General features: G+C 37.8%; 1 protein-coding gene across 2 annotated transcripts in view; it reads left to right on the top strand.

Annotated features, from left to right (window-relative positions):
- The window catches only part of SH3GLB1 (SH3 domain containing GRB2 like, endophilin B1), a 34,731-nt gene extending 24,699 nt beyond the window's left edge, over positions 1-10,032 (top strand). For both annotated transcript variants that reach the window (XM_047085446.1, XM_047085447.1), the window contains 4 exons: positions 1,934-2,023; positions 2,412-2,512; positions 8,968-9,193; positions 9,563-10,032. In XM_047085446.1, the coding sequence (XP_046941402.1) occupies positions 1,934-2,023; positions 2,412-2,512; positions 8,968-9,193; positions 9,563-9,670 (525 nt within the window). In that variant the 3' untranslated portion in view covers positions 9,671-10,032. The remainder of the gene's footprint in view (positions 1-1,933; positions 2,024-2,411; positions 2,513-8,967; positions 9,194-9,562) is intronic.
- Positions 10,033-18,680: the final 8,648 nt, after the last annotated feature.

Genomic DNA, 18,680 nt, shown 5'->3' with positions numbered 1-18,680 from the left:
TTACTTGTTTACACCTTGTATAGAAATATTGCTATTTAGTAGGCTTTTCTGCCCTTTCTACTAAAAGCCATTAAATCAAATTGTACTTTCACTAGTCTTGTTTACTTCTGAATTTCATTTATTTTGGGTTTATTATGGTAACTTCTTAAAACCGTTCTGTATTCAACCAAGCAGAACAATAAATAATGCAAATGTAACTCTGAAGTGATTGGTTTTCCTTAACACTTTACTTAGGAAGAATATTGATTGATTCTTTCCTTCTCCTGGGACTTTTTTCTGCTTCATACTGGCTTCTAGATGAAACTTGTAACTTCAGCTCTGTTATCAAAGCACCATGCATTCTGGTTTCAGCCAAGTAAAATTTAATTTTAACTTTTGAATTATTGAGTAATTCAAGTTCATTTCCATAAATCCAATCTAGTGGTCACTTCTTAGTCACTCTGCCAGGTCTGTTACCAGTGGGATGAAAATGATTATAGCAACTGATTATTTTGCTTCCTTGTTGACTGGTTCACTAGGTTAACTATTGCCACCAAACGTTGACGGAGAGGAAGATGGGATGTGCAAGGAAAAAGTTTAGACCTAGTTTTTATACTTACTACAGTCTTAGAAATATTACTTGGATAGGTGGGGGGAGCTATTTATCCTGGAGAGGTAGTATAATATAACAGTATTAATGATATTCTCACCAATGATGATTCCCTGTGTGGGATAAGCTGAGTATTTTGAGTGAGATGTGAGATTTTATTTTTCTCCTCCTCACTTACTACCAACCAACTCTGGCTAAAGGTTTAAGATGTTTTTTATTGAGTATTTACTATTTTTATTGAGTTGATTTTTTAGTGAACTATTTTGTCCCAGCGCTGAACCTATATGAGAGGGTTGAAGCTAGTAGTAGTGGAGTGCTATTATATACACCTCTTTCCAGCCATGAGGTCAGTGACTTCACCTTGGTAGCTTGAAATGATGTGTGGTTGGAGTATTTGCACCATGAAAATCAGCACATTAGAACTCCCCCAACCCCAGCCAGTTTATCAGCACACTACTGATTAAAGGTCACCCATAACTTGCAGAAAAACCCTAGTACATCTTGTAGATAATAGTGATGCTTAAGCCATATAAAATGCAAAGTTTAGAAAGAAAACTAAAAAGTCACCTCTTATGCAAAAAGAGTTCCTTCTTAAGGAACCTAAGAACTATATGCCTAGAAACAGTATGTTTGATAACTAAACATAAGAGGTTAAAATCTAGGGCACCTGAGTGGCTCAGTCTGTTAAGCGTCTGACTTCAGCTCCGATCATGATGTCATGAGTTTGAGGTCATGAGTTCAAGTCCCACATCAGGCTCTGCGCTCTCAGCTCAGAGCCTGCTCCTGATCCTCTGTCTCCCTCTCTATCCCATCCTCCCTCACGTGCTCTCTCTCAAAAGTAAACAAACATTAAAAAAAAGAGAGAGATTAAAATCTTACGGCTTTACTCTTAAGTTTTTTCATTTGAGATTAAAGTCTATCTTTAACTTCAAAATAAATTAACTATAGTAATAATTGAGAATTTTTTCAAATATACATATAAACTAATATTCTTAAGATTTTATAAAATGTTATGACCTTTTATATTGACATGACAAAATACATGACAGTATATTGACTGTCCCATAGTAGTGTTTCTAGGCTTTTATGTGTATGTCATTAAGCTTTGACATTAATAGATTTTTTTGAGTCAATTAATGGTAAGGAATACATTCTATCTAGATTGAGTAATATAGAAAAGCTGAGGTGTAGAGTTCAGGGAACAGTTTAAACTCAAAGCAGAATGAGAGCATTGCCAGCTCATCATTCAGGGTTTACCTGAGAGATTTGTAAACTGTCTAAACAAATGTACATAAAACGGACTAAGTCATTAAGCAAAATTCTAAAACTATATTCCAATTTAAGTCTGAACAGGAATTGAGAATAACCCAAAGTGAATTTGATCGTCAAGCAGAGATTACAAGACTTCTGTTAGAGGGAATCAGCAGTACGCACGTGAGTGTTCATTAACTGGAAGTTTGTTTGAAACAGAAGACTTTGATGGTCCTAAGGCACTTTGAGGGGGGAAAACTGAACTTCTTTTTCAGTCACTTATCAAGGAAAATTTAAATTGTGGCACTTTCCAAGATACATGGAGAAATATCTTAAATTTTTGTTTATACTTCATCACCTAGTTCTCCCACTATCATCATTTGTTGGCCTTTATTGGCTACACGTTTTGTTCTTACACTGCTGACCGAGGTCAGTCTCAATAAGCCTTGTAGTAGAATGCTAGTTACTGGTGTTTTGCCATGAGTATATGTCGTGCTTTCTTGCCCCTTGGAATTTAACACTTTTAAGTAGATTATAGAACTGAGAAGTAACTGTAACTTTTCCTTTACAGGCCCATCATCTCCGCTGCCTGAATGACTTTGTGGAAGCCCAGATGACTTATTATGCACAATGTTACCAGTACATGTTAGACCTCCAGAAACAACTAGGAAGGTGGTAATTTCCTTTTCACACATAAAACTCCTGATAAGAGAAGAAATTCAGATTTTTGCATATGAACTAATGACAGAGGTGAAGATTCAAAGAATTAAAGGCTTGTGTTAGCTTGCTTAAAATCAGATTTTTTTTTTCTTAAGGAAAGTAATTGTCAGACTTGTGAGGTAGCAAAAACATTTTGAACTCTCCTGGCACCAAAAGTGTTTGAAGTTCACTTTTCTGTGGAATACCTTTGCAATTAGTTGAGGAAGATTAACTAGTTACATTGACACTTATTTGCCCTTAGAGATCAGCTAGCTAATTTATACTTATTCATTACTCACTTGTTCACTGCTTAAAAAAAAAAAAAAAAAAAAAAAAGTTTTGGAATAGTCTGTAAGACCTCAAGCCCATTGATGTTATTATTAAAAATCATATTTTAATATACTTTAAAGCAAAGTGATAATGTATAACATGCATAGCTCAGTCATTCATTCATCAGATATTTATTGAACACTTGCCATATACCAAGCACTGTTCTGTACTCTAGGATTATATCAGCACACAGAACAGGCAAAATTGCTTACCCTTATGGAGTTCACATTGTAAGGTTACACTGGAAATAAAATGATGTATAGGACAAACATGGTCTCTACAAGGTCTAGATGGAAATACCTAGGTATTTAAAGTCTAGCTAGAAATAAAGGCCATTGGGGGATGGGCCAGATGGCAAGTGGAAAGGTAGAAGTGTAGGTTCCTGCAAGGGACGTCTAACTGTGACTCAGGTGGGTCTAGCAAAGTTTCACAAATGAAATTATTTTAGTGGAAATAATTTAGATGAAGAAAGGGGCAGGGACAACAAATATTCAGACAAAGGAAGAACACGCATGTAAAAAGGCCAGGGAAAAAGAGTAGTGTGGCAAGTTCAGGGAACTGACAGTAGTTCGTTCTGGCTAGAGTGTACATGGTGTTTGAGTTAAGGAATGGGATGGTAGATGAGGCTAGATGAGTGAAGCAGAGTCATGTCACCAATGTCCTGTAAAGTAAGTAATAGTAAGGAGTTTAAGATTTATATAGTGAGAAACCATTAAAGCAGGGAGTGGGTGATACATAATATTTGAAGGAAAAAATATCAAGAGAAGATAATTTTAGGAATAAGGTGGGGTTTTTTTAAGTGGATTCAATATTCTTTTCTGCATAATCCTTTAAAACTGGGCTTAGAACAATATTAGGCACATCCACAAAACCAATTTTAGATCTTAAAAATGAATCCTGGTCTGATACCATTGGTTATTCCAATAGGATTTACAGAAGATTTACACTTCTGTATATTTAAAGTTTTGTTAGTGGTGTTAAATACCTGAAAGCAGAACACCACTTTATCCCCACATCGTTACAACTATTTTAAGCCCAAGAAGCCTTAGTACTTTCTTTTCACTGTGTCCTGATACAGCAGAAGGGTTGCTGTTGTTACCATCTATACTTGCACTCTGCTTAAAGCCATACAAATGCTTGGAACTCTTCCATCCAAACAAAATGCTAGTTATTGCACTTTAGGGTAAGCTCAGACATTACCGTGAACTGAGTGCTGCTGTTCTGGGGAAGAAAGCCTGCCCTCAAAGAATTAGATTACTGGTAAGGACCAGTGATAGAGAGTGGGGGAGGGGGAGAGAGTTTAAAGTCTTTAATGTTGCAGGTTATGCTTTTTAAGAGTGTATAGAAGTATTCAGTTGCAGAACTTGACAAATCATCCAATTCCATGCTAATTCAGAAGCTATTTCTGAGAAGTAGAACCAGGTTATAAGAGCAGTGTTAGTAGCAGTAGTAGTAACTGAAAACAGTAGTCATTTAGGAAGGGCTCTAGTTGTCCCCAGGCACTCGTCTAGACACCTCATATGTAATGTTACAGTCCTCATACCTGTGAGGGTGGGTACCATTATCCACATTTTACAGATGAGGAAACAGAAGCACTAGTCACAAGGCTAGCAAATGTATTTTACTTTTAAATAATTAGAAGGTTTTAATACATCAAGCTACAGTAGCAGAAAGTCTATAGTTTTTAAAATATCAATAAAAGTTCTTAGAAGGTAAAAATGGTCTTTCAGGGTTTTTGTTGTTGTTTGGTTGGAGGGATGGGGGTTGGGTGTTTTTCTTTTTACCATTAATTCCCCCAAAGTGACATAGGTAGAGGTCAGTGGTGAACAAAGGTTAATTATACTAGTAAATTTGAAAGTAAAATTCCATAGTTAGAGGCTTTAAAAACACGTGTGTATAAACACACTTATGTGGGGAAAGAAAGGGTTTTTTTTTTGTTTTTAATCTTCAGAAATGTGTATATTTAACCACTGCTGAGGAACTGAGTTCACTGAGCAAGAGATGCTAAGAAATGTGTTCCTAACTTTATAGTAAAACCTGAATTAGAAATTAGTTCTTTTTGTCATTAAAACCCTATTATCTATCAGAGAAACATTTGCTTTTAATTTTTAAAAATGCACTATTCCAGGCATGAAGGATACAGCATAAACAAAACAGAGCAAATCCCTGTCTTCGTTGAACCTACATCTATTTGGGGGCAGAGGGAAGTTGAAAATCGATATGGCTGTGAATTAAATACTACATTAGAGGGTGATAAATGCTGTGAAGAAAAATAAGTGGAGAAGTGCCTTGGTTAGGGGTAAAGGTTTGCACTAGTTAGAGAAGACAGACCTGAAAGATGAGAGGAAGCAAACCATGCAGGCATCTGAGAAAAATTGCTCCAGGAGAGGGTACAGCAAGTACAAAACCCTGAAGCAGGAACATAGCTGTAATGTTCAAGCAGCAGTGAGGAGGGCTCGGCTGGAGATGAATCGAGAAAACGGGAGAAAACGAAAACGGGAAGCTGGGACACATGGGGCTTTGGCCTTTATTCAGAGGTGAGAAGCCTTTGAGGGTTTTGCCCTGAAGAGTGACAGATTCAACTAGCGTCTAATAGGACTATTCTTGCTGCTCTGTTAAAGATAGATGCTAGAGGGAGGGCATGAGTGGAAGCACACAGAACTGTTTGGAGCTGATTGCAAACTTTTAACCTATCCAGTCAGGAGATGATGGTGGCTTGGATCATGGTGAATGTGATAGATGTGGTAGAAATGATCAAACCCTGGGTACATTTTAGAGGTAGAACCAGCAGGATTTGCTGACAGACTTCATTTACACAGGGCTCAGAGGAGTTAAGAATTATTGCAGGTGTTTGGCCTGTGCAACTGAAAGAAGGGAGCTGTAGTTAATTAAAATGGGGAATGTCACAGGAGGAGGTGGTTGGGGTGGTAGATCACCCCAGTTTTACACCAGAAGCCCAATTTTAGACATAATGAAGTTTGAAATGTCTATTAAACATCTAAGTGGAGATGCCCAGTTTTAGGATATGCAGGTCTGGAGTTTGGGAGCTAAATTAGAGATACAAGTTAGAGAGTGGTCAGCATATCAGGGATGTTTAAGTCTCAGACTAGATGAAAGGTAGTAAATATAGGCAGAGAAAAGAAGAGGGCTAAGGGCTAAACCCTGAAGTACTCCAGCACAGCTAAGGAAGTGGCAGTAAGGAATGAACACTAAGGTAAGATATAAACCAAGAGTGTGGCCTGGAAGTCAAGTGAGGAAGGTACAGGAAAGTGGAGGGAAAGGATCCACTGTGATCACTAGATATGTCAAGTGAAGTGAGGAATGTCAATAGACCATTGGATTAGAACATTGAAGTCCTTGCTGACCTTGACAAGAGTAGTTTTGGTAGAACAATAGGGCCAGATCATGTCTACAGTGTAAGAGAACAGAAGAGGAGGGACTATGATGGTAAGTTTAGATAAATCTTTCGAAGGAGTTCTAGTGTAAAGAGGAACAGAAAAATGAAGTAGTAGCTGGAGGAGAAAGTGTGTCTCGCAGATTTTTGTTTTTAAGATAGGAGAAATCAGAGCATGTTTGCAAGCTGATGAGAATGATACAGCACATAGAGAAATAAGATAGCATGGGAAAAGGAAGAATTGCTAGCGTGATATCCTTGAGAGGTAAAAATGAGATTTTGTGCACAGGTGGAGAAATTAGCCATAGAAGCATAGACAGCTCATCTGTAGTAAGAGGAGAGATGACCACAAACACGTAGATGTGTCCTCTTTCCTCTCTGTGAAAAAGGAAACAACTCATCAACCGAGTATAAGGTTAGAGGAGAAATTGCTAGAATTTTGAGGATGGATGAAAGTGTATGAAATGTTAGAAGAATGGAAAGTGAATGGACTTAGAGAAATGTATAGTAATTGCTAAGCAGCATTGTGGACCCACTTGAGGTTCCTACTCATAAATTGAGGGCAAGGCCAGACAACATGGTTTTGTACTTTTCTCCTCTCAACAGTAAATAACATGGAGTAGGTTCATAGATTTTTGCCAAATGAGTAATTTAAAGTGAGGAATATAGGAGATGAAGACATATGCAAGGGAGTGATTATAGTAATTACCATGGCCATGAAGGGCGTATTAGTAGGACCATAGATCCACTATAGACTTGTTGGAGAGTACTGGGGAAAAAAAAGGATGATGGTCAGACAATGGGATGTTGGAAATTATTATTGCAAGGGTTATAGTTTTTGGAATTAATGAGGTCTAGATGAGGCAGTAGAAATGGGTGGCTGAACTACAGGATCAGGTACAGAAAGAGAAGATACCATGGATCTGAAAAGGCAAAGTGTTGGAAGAATTGTCTCTATGGATATTATAATCACCAGGTGAGATACAGTATCTGTGAGCCAGGAACTAAAATCTTGTAGAAATGGAGAAGGGAATGAAACATCCATAGATGATGGCAACAAGAGATGATGGGTAGTAAAGAGTCAAATAACCTGAAATTCCAAGATTGGGCGAGATTGGTTAGAAGAGTGTAGAAATGGTAATGAGGACCATACAACTCCTACTCCATCCACTTGTAGACTCAATAAGTATGAAAAATAAACACAAGCATAAGAGGGTGAAGGAAGGTTTAGAGAAGAGGTTATGAGACTAACGAGAATTGTATTGTTGGCTGACTGATTTCCAGATGGCACAGTGGTCATAAAGAGAAGAAGGAAGTTGTGTTTTATTTAGGGATGAATTTCACCCACCTTACCAGATGAGACCTTTTGTGTTTATTAAAATTTAAATACGAATTTTCATAGGAAATTTTCAACCTTAGAAATGGCTGGATGAGAATGAATATAGGCCAGCCATTTGATGCTCTTTTCCATGTAGTATTGGAGAAACAGTAGCTTTACACTAAATTGAAAATTTTAATTATCTTTAAAATATTTACAAGCACATTTGTCACAGAAATTTCACTAACTTCTTTTAAAAAAAAAAAATTTTTTTTAATGTTTTATTTTTTCGAGAGAGAGACAAGAGTGTGAGCAGGGGAGGGGCAGAGAGAGAGGGAGACTCAGAATCCGAAGCAGGCTCCAGGCTCTGAGCTGTCAGCACAGAGCCCAACGCGGGGCTTGAACTCACGAACCGTGAGATCACTACCTGAGCTGAAGTTGGACACTTAACCAACTGAGCCACCGAGGCATCCCTAGATTTCACTAGTTTCTAATAAAACTTTACTATTTTTCCCCTACAAAAAATACAAGACAGAATGAGCTTGTGAAATTTGCCCTATTCTCCCATCGAGTCTTCATTATGGTAATTATTACTCATAACATAGTATTTGTATGTCCATGTCCTTCCCTTGTGTATACGTCCATAAAGGAAGGGTATTGTTTCATCCTTGTGTCTTTAGCTTGTGGTAGTGATGTTGGACATGTAGATTTTCCATAAATATTTGTCATTTGAATGAATAGGAAAGTGTGATTGGACCAGTTTTATAAAAAGAGTTTGGTTATTCAAATATTTCTCAAAGAATTAACTTGAGAAGACTTCACTCTTGTGGTGGTATCTAGTACAGAAGTGTTATTCGTTGATATTTTTATTTAACAATTCATAAAGGCAAGAAAAGATTAATAAAACATACTAGTAGAAGTTTTTTGGAAGTGTTTTAAGGATAAACTCATTTTTTTCTGGAAATAGCATGTTTTTTTTGGGGGGGGGGGTTGTTTTTAAACTTCAAGTTTATAATTTTAAAGACAGCTTTGAAAAAAACTTCCAAGTACTTATATTTGAAAACCACCTGCATGGGGCGCTTGGGTGGCTCAGTCGGTTAAGCATCCAACTTTGGCTCAGGTCATGATCTCGCGGTTCATGAGTTCAAGTTCCACATCAGGCTCTGTGCTGACAGTTCAGAGCCTGGAGCCTGCTTCAGATTCTGTGTCTTCCTCTCTATGGCCTAAGAGGCATAAGTTAGTTAGGGTACTTTGCTATTAAAATATTACATCTGTAAATCTTTAGCCAAAGTGGAAGTTGGTAGAAAGTAAACACTGCCACCAAGTGGCGGTATTCAGAAGCTATAGTCACTTGGAAATTGATAATTGGCCATTTTTTTCCAACAGTTTTCCATCCAATTATTGTAACAACAATCAGACTTCTGTGGCACCTGCACCATCTGCTTCATCAAATGTGATTGGTTCTTCTGCCTTGACTTCAACAAGTGGTCTGGTAATCACCTCCCCTTCCAACCTCATTGACCTTAAGGAGTGCAGTGGCAGCAGGAAGGCCAGGGTTCTGTATGATTATGATGCTGCAAACAGTAGTGAATTATCACTTCTGGCAGATGAGGTGAGTAATATATGGGTTTAAGAAGAAAACTGTATCATAGATTGACATACCTTCTAGTATTATAATAAAATGCAAATTCTTTATTACTTCTTGGGAAATAGTTTATCATGAATGCTTTCATAGATTTAAGATGGTTTTATATCAACATTTTATAAAAATTTTAACTACTATTCTTTAATAGCAATAGCACAGATTTAAAGTTTTTAACTGCTAAATAACTAGAAAATTTCTAAAACTGCCTCTAATAAAATCCTTTATCTTTCAGCAAAATTAATAATGTTTAAAGAACTTTGATAATGAATAGCTTAAACAAGTTACAAATGTTTATTTTCTAACATAGTTAATAACTGGAACTATTTTATTTTGTAGGTGATCACTGTGTTCAGTGTCGTTGGAATGGATTCAGACTGGCTAATGGGGGAAAGGGGAAATCAGAAGGGCAGGGTGCCAATTACCTACTTAGAACTGCTCAATTAAATAGGTGGACTATGGAAAGATTACCCATCATGACACCAGTATTTATATACAATTAACTCTGAATAAAGCAGGTTTAAGTATCTTCCATGTTAATGTTCTTAGGAGACTGAAAAGAAATACCAGCCATCAGAAACCAGCCTTTCTGCCAGTGAAATTGCATGGTAAATATTTCATTACAGAATTTATGTTAGTGCTTTCATGCCAAGAATGTTTTCTTACAAAATTCCCTTTCTACTGAGTTTCACTAATAAGCAGCTTCTACTTTTGAGCTCCAACTTAAAGCAGAAGAACTGTTTTCTACTGAATTTTTTCATTAATGGCAAGCTTTTTCTTTTATGTAAAATAAATTTATTGTGAATTGATATCAGTGACTCATTTATTAGGTATAATTTAATAGCCAAAGAATAAAATTAAAATTTGTTTTAAACTGTTGGTTTTAAAAGAGCTCTAAGGTGTAAGCCTCTTTTGTGAAAAATATAGTATTTCTGAATGTTTCCATAAACAGAAATGCAGTTAATCTACCATGTTTACCTTGTTTTCCAACAGAAATGGAGTGATTTCAATATTGTATCTCATTGGTTTATTTTGGAGGTTTGGTGGGGGGGGGGGGGCGGTGGTTATTAAACACTACTGAATGATTTCTTTTAAATTTAAGAACAACTAGTCCTTGAAATCCTTGAAAAGGATTACCATATTTCTCTGGTATATATTTTGTTAAGGTTCTAAAACATCTGGAACAAGTTCAATTTGCTAAACAATGTTTTTAAGATTGTTTAATTGGCACAATTTAATGCATAATCAGAACTGGATCTGTTAAGAACATATTTCAGTAAAGAGAATGTGTTCTTATGGAACAGCAAATTCTTATCAAAATATTGATTAGTGCAACTACACTCATTATAGAGGAAAATTGCATACAAACAATACATTTTTGGTTACTCAATTTACTAATAAAATTTTGAATATTTATTAATGAACTTAGGTTATGTTGATCAGGATCTCCGGTTGTGAAACACACTTACAGTCAGAAAATTGCTGTTTGGAGCATTGCTATGAATCAGCAGATTGTTTCCATATTAGGACTTCTGCATTCATTCTCATTCGTTCATTCATCAAACATTTGTTTGAGGGCCAGGCACTATGCTGATCAGCTGGGGATACTACCCTGAACAAGATGCACAGTCCTTCCCCCTGCAGACCTTAAGTAAATAAATAGGCAGTTGCCATATAACAGAATCCATGTCATGATAGAAGGAATGCAGGGTGTTGTGTTTGAGACCTTTTGAGTCACTTAATTTGGATTTGGGGAGTGGGAGATGGTATGGAGGGGAAGTGTTCGAGGCAGAGGGAAAAAGAGCCTCGAGCCAAGAGAATGTGACACGTTCTGACAATTGAAAGGAGTTCAGTCTGGCTTACTCGTGAAGTGCAAAAATGTAGTTCATTTCTTCAGGGAATGTTAATGCATTAAAACACTTTTTGGTACTTTAAAAAATGAACACATAACACAAAAAGTATTTTCAAATTTATTTAAGAGCTCCTAATCAGAACTTTGTCAACATGTTGATAATAATTTAGCCCACAGTCCAAACTTTAACAGTAGTTGTTACCCTTTTATTTCTGTGCTGAGACACATTCCTCTACAATTTTATAATTGTACAAAGACACTTTGATTCACACTGTGAATCACCATACTTGTAACCCTAACAGGTGTTCAAGCTGGTTAGTTAGCTATAGCACCAGCCAAGTGAGTGAACTTTTTCTTTCCCCAGAAGGGAAGTCTGTAGCCAGCCGAGAGTACCATCTTTTATGTTACATCAGTCCAGGTTTAGGATTTAGGAGATCATAGAAAAAATCTAGGTCAACTTAAACAGCAACTGGAAGTGAAGTTTATGAGAAGTAGAGTAGTCAAGGAGAAAAAGTATGCATACTGGAGTGAAACCACCCTGAGTTCAGATCCAGTCTTCCTCATATCCTGTGCTCTTTGAGCTTCAATATTATATAAACTGTTGCTTCCTTTTTAGTAAAATAGGGATAATAGTTATGCCACCTTAAGGTTATTGTGAGGATTGTATAGCAAATGTTAACTTGTATGGTAAGTCTTTTTTAGGGAAAAGTTTGACACATAGTAGAAACATTCTGTAAATACCAGTTTCCCTTTGTTAGCCCCCATAGCTTCCTGACCAATCCAGACTATAGGCCTTGTTTTTGACTGTGTACCAGAGATACCTTTTATATCCAAGCTCTGTTCTACTTACCTGTATCCTCTACCCCCTTTAAATCACACCTAGATCTAGGTTTAACCTCACCAGAGCATAAGTTTTAGCAGAACCTTTTGTTTTCCATCAAATGAATGTTGACTATAGTAATCCAATAATGTTAGTAACCTTCAACAATGTTAAGGTCCAAAGGCTTCTAGTGCCTTTGTCTACCACAAATCCACCATAATATATGGGCTTGTTCTCATGTTCATTGCTTTTTATGTTAAAGGGGTTTTGTTTGGTGGTTTGGGAGGTTTTTTTCGGTTTTGTTTTTTGTGGGTTTTTGGTTTTGGCTTTGACTTATGAAGTCATAAGTTTGATTTTTACTCAGGTAAAAGCCCATAAAGTTTCTTAGGCATAGAAGAAAAGCTTGGGAAGCCTAATAATTTATGGTGCAATTTAAAATTATTTAAATAAGCTCTGTGGCCCAGAGCTTAAAGGTATAGTAACATGAAAGATGCACATACGAATGATGTAATAAACTTGGAAATAATTGTAGGCTCTTTTACAGACTGAAAAAAATTACTGGATTGCCTCTACATCTGTTCTCAAAGTAATCTAACCTGAAAGGTCATGGTGTTAAATCTTTTTTTATGGTGCTAAATCAGAAAAACTGATACATTAGAACATTAGGTCCCAGAAATGGGAATGTGCCTCATTCTGAGTAACAGGAGAAATAAGAAACCTGAGGCTAGGGTCACCAGTGGGTTCGAGTCCATCCACACAGTCTGCTGTTACCCACTAGGACAAAAGAACAATGTGAATGGAGGAGCTGATACGGGAGCACCTTTCTGAGATACTGTGGGAGAGGTGACAAGTGCAGGACAAGAAGCAACAGCTCCGTTTACCCAGAGGCTCAGCTCACCTCCATGCTTTGTTGACAGGATTCCTCAAAAATCTCTTCCCTGCCTCCCAAATGCTTAAAATTTTGAGATCTGTGTTGCCTAGTATGTAACACTTGAAGCCTGAGTAAGGAGCCATAATAGCTTTGCCTCAGCCCCTCCCCCAGATGATTAAATGGCTGTTACCTTGTGCCCGTCCTCCCACATTATCCTAATTAGAAAGTCTACTCAGTTAGGGCGCAGTGGTTCTGTGTGAGACCCTAAGATGCAATATCAGCATCACCTAGGGACTTGTCTAAAATGCTAATTCGTATTTCCAAGTACTTTCTTTGTTTGTACTTAATTTTTTGTCTTGAAGGGGCTATAGAACTGCTCTTAGTTCTTTCATGTAACATTTTTAAAAAATAGTTTTAAGACAAAAATTGTCTTTATTCTAGCACTATCATAATTTTAATTATATAGAGAGTTACTTTTATAATTTATTTAATATATATCTGTCAATCTACAATATAGGCTCTCTGAGATAGAGGCTATAATTCTTTTGATCACAAATTTCCAACAATACAAGACCTAGCACGTTTTATGTACTCAATAAATACTTGTCAAATGAAAGGAGTGGGGGGAGGCAATTCGTAAGCCTTATCTGAGATCCACTGAATTAAACCCAGGGGGTAAGGCCCCACAATCTGTTTTGGTGAGTTTGAGAACCACCTCAGTAGAACAAAAAACTTGCCTTTCACCTTCAGGTACTCTTTGACATCACTTGAGAATTTTTCCCTGCCTTCTGTACTGTCACCCAGCACTGTTCTCAAGGGTAGAGGCACCTTGCTGGGCTCTGTTACAAGTGGGTGAGATAAAGGTATGCTTAGTGTGTGCAAGGGAAATCTTGCTTGGAATGCCAGTTCTTGGTTGCTGTGGAAGGTTTCTTAGGAATGAATCCCTTAGTCTGAAGAAGGGTAAGCTCTACGACCACCCACATTTCCACTTAAACACAGTGACAGTTTGACATCAAAGCACCCTGACAAGCCATTAAAGCAGTTTCAGACTAATGTTTACATCCCTGTGCCTCAGGTTACTAAGCTCCACTCTCATTCCTACTTCACAGGAGACTTTTTCAGAATTGTTAATGCTTTTTTAATAATACAAGTCATAGATGTGTTGGTAAAAAGGGAAAAAAAATGAAAAATTAGTTTGAAAGATAAAAATCACCTATCATCCCACCATCCGGGAGGACTGTTATTGAGGTATATAGCCTTCCAGACTCTTGTGCATTTATACATTTTTTTTAATTGGAATCAAGTTGTACGTACTGTTTTGTAACTTTTCTTCACTTGACAATACCATAACTATCCTGCTGTGTTGAATCTATTTCTACATCTTTTTTAATGGCTGCACAGTATGCCATCGTATGTGCCACATTTTATTAAACTATTGTTGACTTTTAGGCTGTTTCCAATTTTTCACTAATAAACTGCTCTAAAGAACATTGTGTTGCTAAATCTTTTATGTGTTCTTAATATTTCTTTAAGATGAATACTTGGAATTGCTAGTGGAGAGAATATGCCAGTTTTTAAAAGCTTTTGTTACTGCCACTTTGCCCCCTAGAAAACACCAATTTACACTTCTATCAGTAGTACATAAAAGAATACTGTTTCTTTTTGGAGGGCTTCCAACTAAAGATTCTTAGGGCCTTCAGTTTAAAACTGAAGTGTAAGAGGAAGGTAAAATGACCCTGCAAAATTAAGACAAGATCAGTCTTAAATTATTCCAATGTGACGTCATTTACTGTTCTACTTTCTATGATGTGTTTTGTAATCCTTTGGGAATGTTTGTAGTACTAGCTTGCTCCTTTAATTCAATCTCCTGGAAACACAATCACCTTTCTGACTGTGGTGAAACGGTAAGAGAACAATCTTGAGTGGAACCTTGTGGTAATTTTTTTTATTGTTTATTTTGAGAGAGAGAGAGAGAGACACAGGGGGCAGGGTGCAGAGAGAGAATCCGAAGCAGGCTCTGACAGTGCAGAGCCCGACTCGGGGCTCGATTCCATGAACCAGGAGATCATGACCTCAGCTAAAATCAAGAGTCAGACCCTAAACCGACTGAACCACCCAGGCACCCCTGTAATGGGGCCCCTCTGCATTCTAATGCAGGCTTGTAGTTGGTTTTAGAAAGCTTAGCTATAAAAAGAGAAGTAAAAACTTTGGAAGGTAAGCAGAACACTGACTTTCCTCCTTGAGCCTTTTTGCTCAACTCTAGAATGAGAGTAACATAAACCTTTCTTGTAGGGTTGAAAGGAGTACCATGTTACAAAGTGCCTGGCACCCAATAGATAATAATTTATTACGCTTTCCAGCTGAGTGTGTTAGGGCAGTTGCTGTTACCAACCTCAGTAGAGTGAATATCACGGCTGTTGCCGAATAAAATCTTCCTGGAAGCTGTCGTGATAAATGGATATTGCCTGGTATATCCTGCTATACCTACAAAATCTAGTTCTTTAAAAAGCTATCTAATTTTTGCACACTTAGGCATTCAAGTACCTAACCAGAATAAAACTCTCGGTCAAGGGGTAACATAGAAGATTTCAACTGCTATGCTTTTATGGCCATAACAAAGTGGTGATCAGATTATTCTAAAATGGTGAGCTGGACAGGCCGACCATGCCAGACTTCTCCTAATGGAAACTGCCCCACACTAGTCTGAGAACCTGGCACAAAGGGCTCAGCTCAATATACAGGTAACGGTAATTTGCTAAGTCCCAATAGCATCTCCAGAACTAGAGGACAGAGAATTGATCCATCCATAATGGAAGAAATTTAGAGATGTATCTAAATTCTAAAAGTTGCTCAGCAGTATTTCCAAAAGATAGATGTCTCAGGGTTAACAGCTACAGTAATCATAGCAGACAAAACCCCAGAAACCAACTCGTCACATTTGGATGAACCCCAGTAAGTTTAAATTAGCCTCTAGTCTGTTGATTATAACTGGGAGCTACTCAGCCAATAAAAACTGAGTAATAAGAGAACGAAAGAGGGATGTAAGTAAGAAAGCCTACAGAGGAGGCTTCAGGTTTGTGAGAACAAAGTAGAAGTTAAATGATTATAAGGTAAAAGAAAATGGGCTATTATTACAGCAAATATTTGGAAGCCTGATGCACTGGGGGGTTCAGCGCACATGTTTCTGCCCTGTCTCACATTCTAGTGACAGTGTCTGAAATACTGGGTAATCCCCAGCAACCACATATTCTGATGGCTGCTTGCCTTCTGTGTAGTTTCTTCTGTTCGGTTTGCCTGAAGACCCTCATTTGTTAAGAGCAAGCTCAAAGGCTCCCTCCTCTACGAAGATATTCTGGACTCCCTTAGGCAGAATTAATTATCCATATATCTATATGTGTAACTCACCTATAGCATTTATTGCCTTGAATTGCAATTATTTGCCAACATAGCTGAACTCAAGGACAGGGACCTTGTGTCCCCTAACTCCTAGCTCACCCAAAGCTGAGTTCCAGCACCCCCGAAGCTGCTTCCAGCATTCTAATTTCTACAAAAGATCTATTAATGATTCAGACTTGGTGCTATTAAATGTATGTTTGCCCTAAGAAACATTTCTCCTTTTGCACACCAATATAGAAAATGATGCCTACTTTTCTTTGAGCATAAACTCCGGAATCTATTGTTATTACTTCCTGTTGATTCTGATCCACTTTAAACAATTGCCATCACTAACTTGTATTTTGCAAAACTATAATTTATTAGGACTTTTTTTGCTGGTTAGATACTTCAAGTTAAATTTAGGATTAGTCATCTCAATTAAGTGAAGATGGGGCAATTTAGGTCATTAGCTTTTCCATGTAAATGTCCTCTGTAAAATGGGTTAACTTTCCTTCTTGTCTCCTCTCCTTTACCTCTTTTTTCATCCTACTTTTTTTTTTCTATTTCTGTGCATACTCCCTCTCCCTTCTTTCAGAAAGATTAGATGGTTAGGAGAATGTATACCACATAACAGGAAAAAGGTAAATGTATAAAAGAAAAATGGTCAAATAGGAAAAATAAAATGTATGATTGATTTTGGTCAATTTCTATTCCTGAGTGGCAAATCTGACTCAGATTTTAGCAGCCAAAAAAAGAAGGAAGTATGATTGAACTTCATATCAATGATCCACCTATAGAAACATGCTGGTGCTCCAAAGGCCACTCATTGGGGTGGCACCAAAGACAATATCAAGCACCAAAGCAGAGTTAAAAAAAAAAAAAAAAAAAAAAGAGGCCAGAGCTCTTGCCCTGATTCAGGAATTAAATGTTACATATCTGCTATTTTGTAGGTTTCCTCAACCTGGGAGTATAAATGAGCACACAAGATTCATTTAACACCCTGAAATACAATGACTCCCAGCTTTCACCTGTCAAGGACTCCCCTTCCCTACATATTTCTCACAATCTCCAGGGACACTTAAAGACCACAGATCAATCTTCTCCCTTCTACCTGCTAGTGCAGAAAGGATTCAGGGACCAGCTTCCTGCCTCATTCTAGGACAGCCTAGGCCCTCCACCCCATCTTGCACACCCCCCATTCCAGTTGCCTCAAAAATTGCAGCTGCAGCCAATGATGCAGGGGTTACAGTGGCAAAACTGGAAGGTCACCCTTGGCCTCTGATGTAACAGTCTACAGAATTGAGCAAGGAATGCTGTTTTAATTAATACAATTTCATTGCAAGCAATAAAGTTGCTCATCATGACTCGAAGTATTATAGCTGTTACATGACCGAACTTTTCCCCTCCCCTGTATAACTCATGGGGATGCACTACCTTAGCAATACAGGTCTTACCCAGTCACCCATGCATCTTGTTAACCCTAATCCACCACCCCCTTTTTCAGTGCCAACTACGGCGCCCCATGCCAGGTTTACTGCTCCCTTAGAGGTAGAAATCAGAGCACCATGCACAATAAGCCATTTCTTCCTCCTTATGATGCTCAACTGAGGGCCTCTCAAAGCACAGCTCCCTAAGCTAAAGAGTTCTTTCAGTTTCCACATGCAGCCAAATCTTTTGGGAACAAGCCCCAATGAGGATGGCTGGTGGAGACAAATCCCACGATCGTACACTTTGCAGTGTCCACCTGGAACAAGACTCCCCTTCATCCCATAGCCTTTGGGGGAGGAGGGCTGCTCACCAGCCTCCAGGCAGACCTTCATTCGTACTTCCCTTTAGTATGCTTCACAGGCATTGCATTTTTTTACAGATTGAAGGTCTGCAGCAATCCTGCATCGAACAAGTCTATCAGTGCCATTTTACCAACATTTGTTCTCATCTTGTCTCTGTGTCATAGTTTGGTAGTCTTGCAATATTTCCAACCTTTTTCGTTACTATTATAAATTGTTACGGTACCCTGTAATCAGTGATTTTTTCTTTTTTTTTCTTTTTTTTTTTTTTTTTTACTTTTTAGAAAAGTTTTCAATTTGGGTATAGTTGACACACAATGCTGTATTAGTTTCAGGGGTCAACGTAGTGACTCAACAGGTTCATAAGTTATGCTACGCTCACCACAAGTGTTGTTACCACCTGTCACTGTTATAGAATTATTACAATATTACTGACTATATTCTCTATGCTGTGCCTTTTATTCTTGTGACTTATTCATTCTGTAACTGGAAGCCTGTGTCTCCCACTCCCCTTCACCCATTTTGCTTGTCCCACCACCACCCTCCCCTCTGGCAGCAATCAATCTGTGATCAGTGATCTTTGATGTTACTATTGTCATTGGTTTGGGGCACCGTGAGTCGCGCTCATATAAGATGGGGAACTTAATTAGTAAATGTTGTGTTTGTTTTGACTTCTCTACCAATGAGCCTGTCTTTCTCCCTCTCCTCAGGCCTCCCTATTCCCTGAGACACATAATATTAAAATTAAGCCA

This window comes from Lynx rufus, unplaced genomic scaffold (assembly GCF_022079265.1).
Source record: "Lynx rufus isolate CCGP_SWC_20201006 ecotype Redwood Valley unplaced genomic scaffold, mLynRuf1.p SCAF_2, whole genome shotgun sequence".
NCBI classification, from domain to species: Eukaryota; Metazoa; Chordata; class Mammalia; order Carnivora; family Felidae; genus Lynx; species Lynx rufus.
Note: the sequence above shows the minus strand (reverse complement) of the source record. Positions and strands in the feature narration are given on the sequence as shown.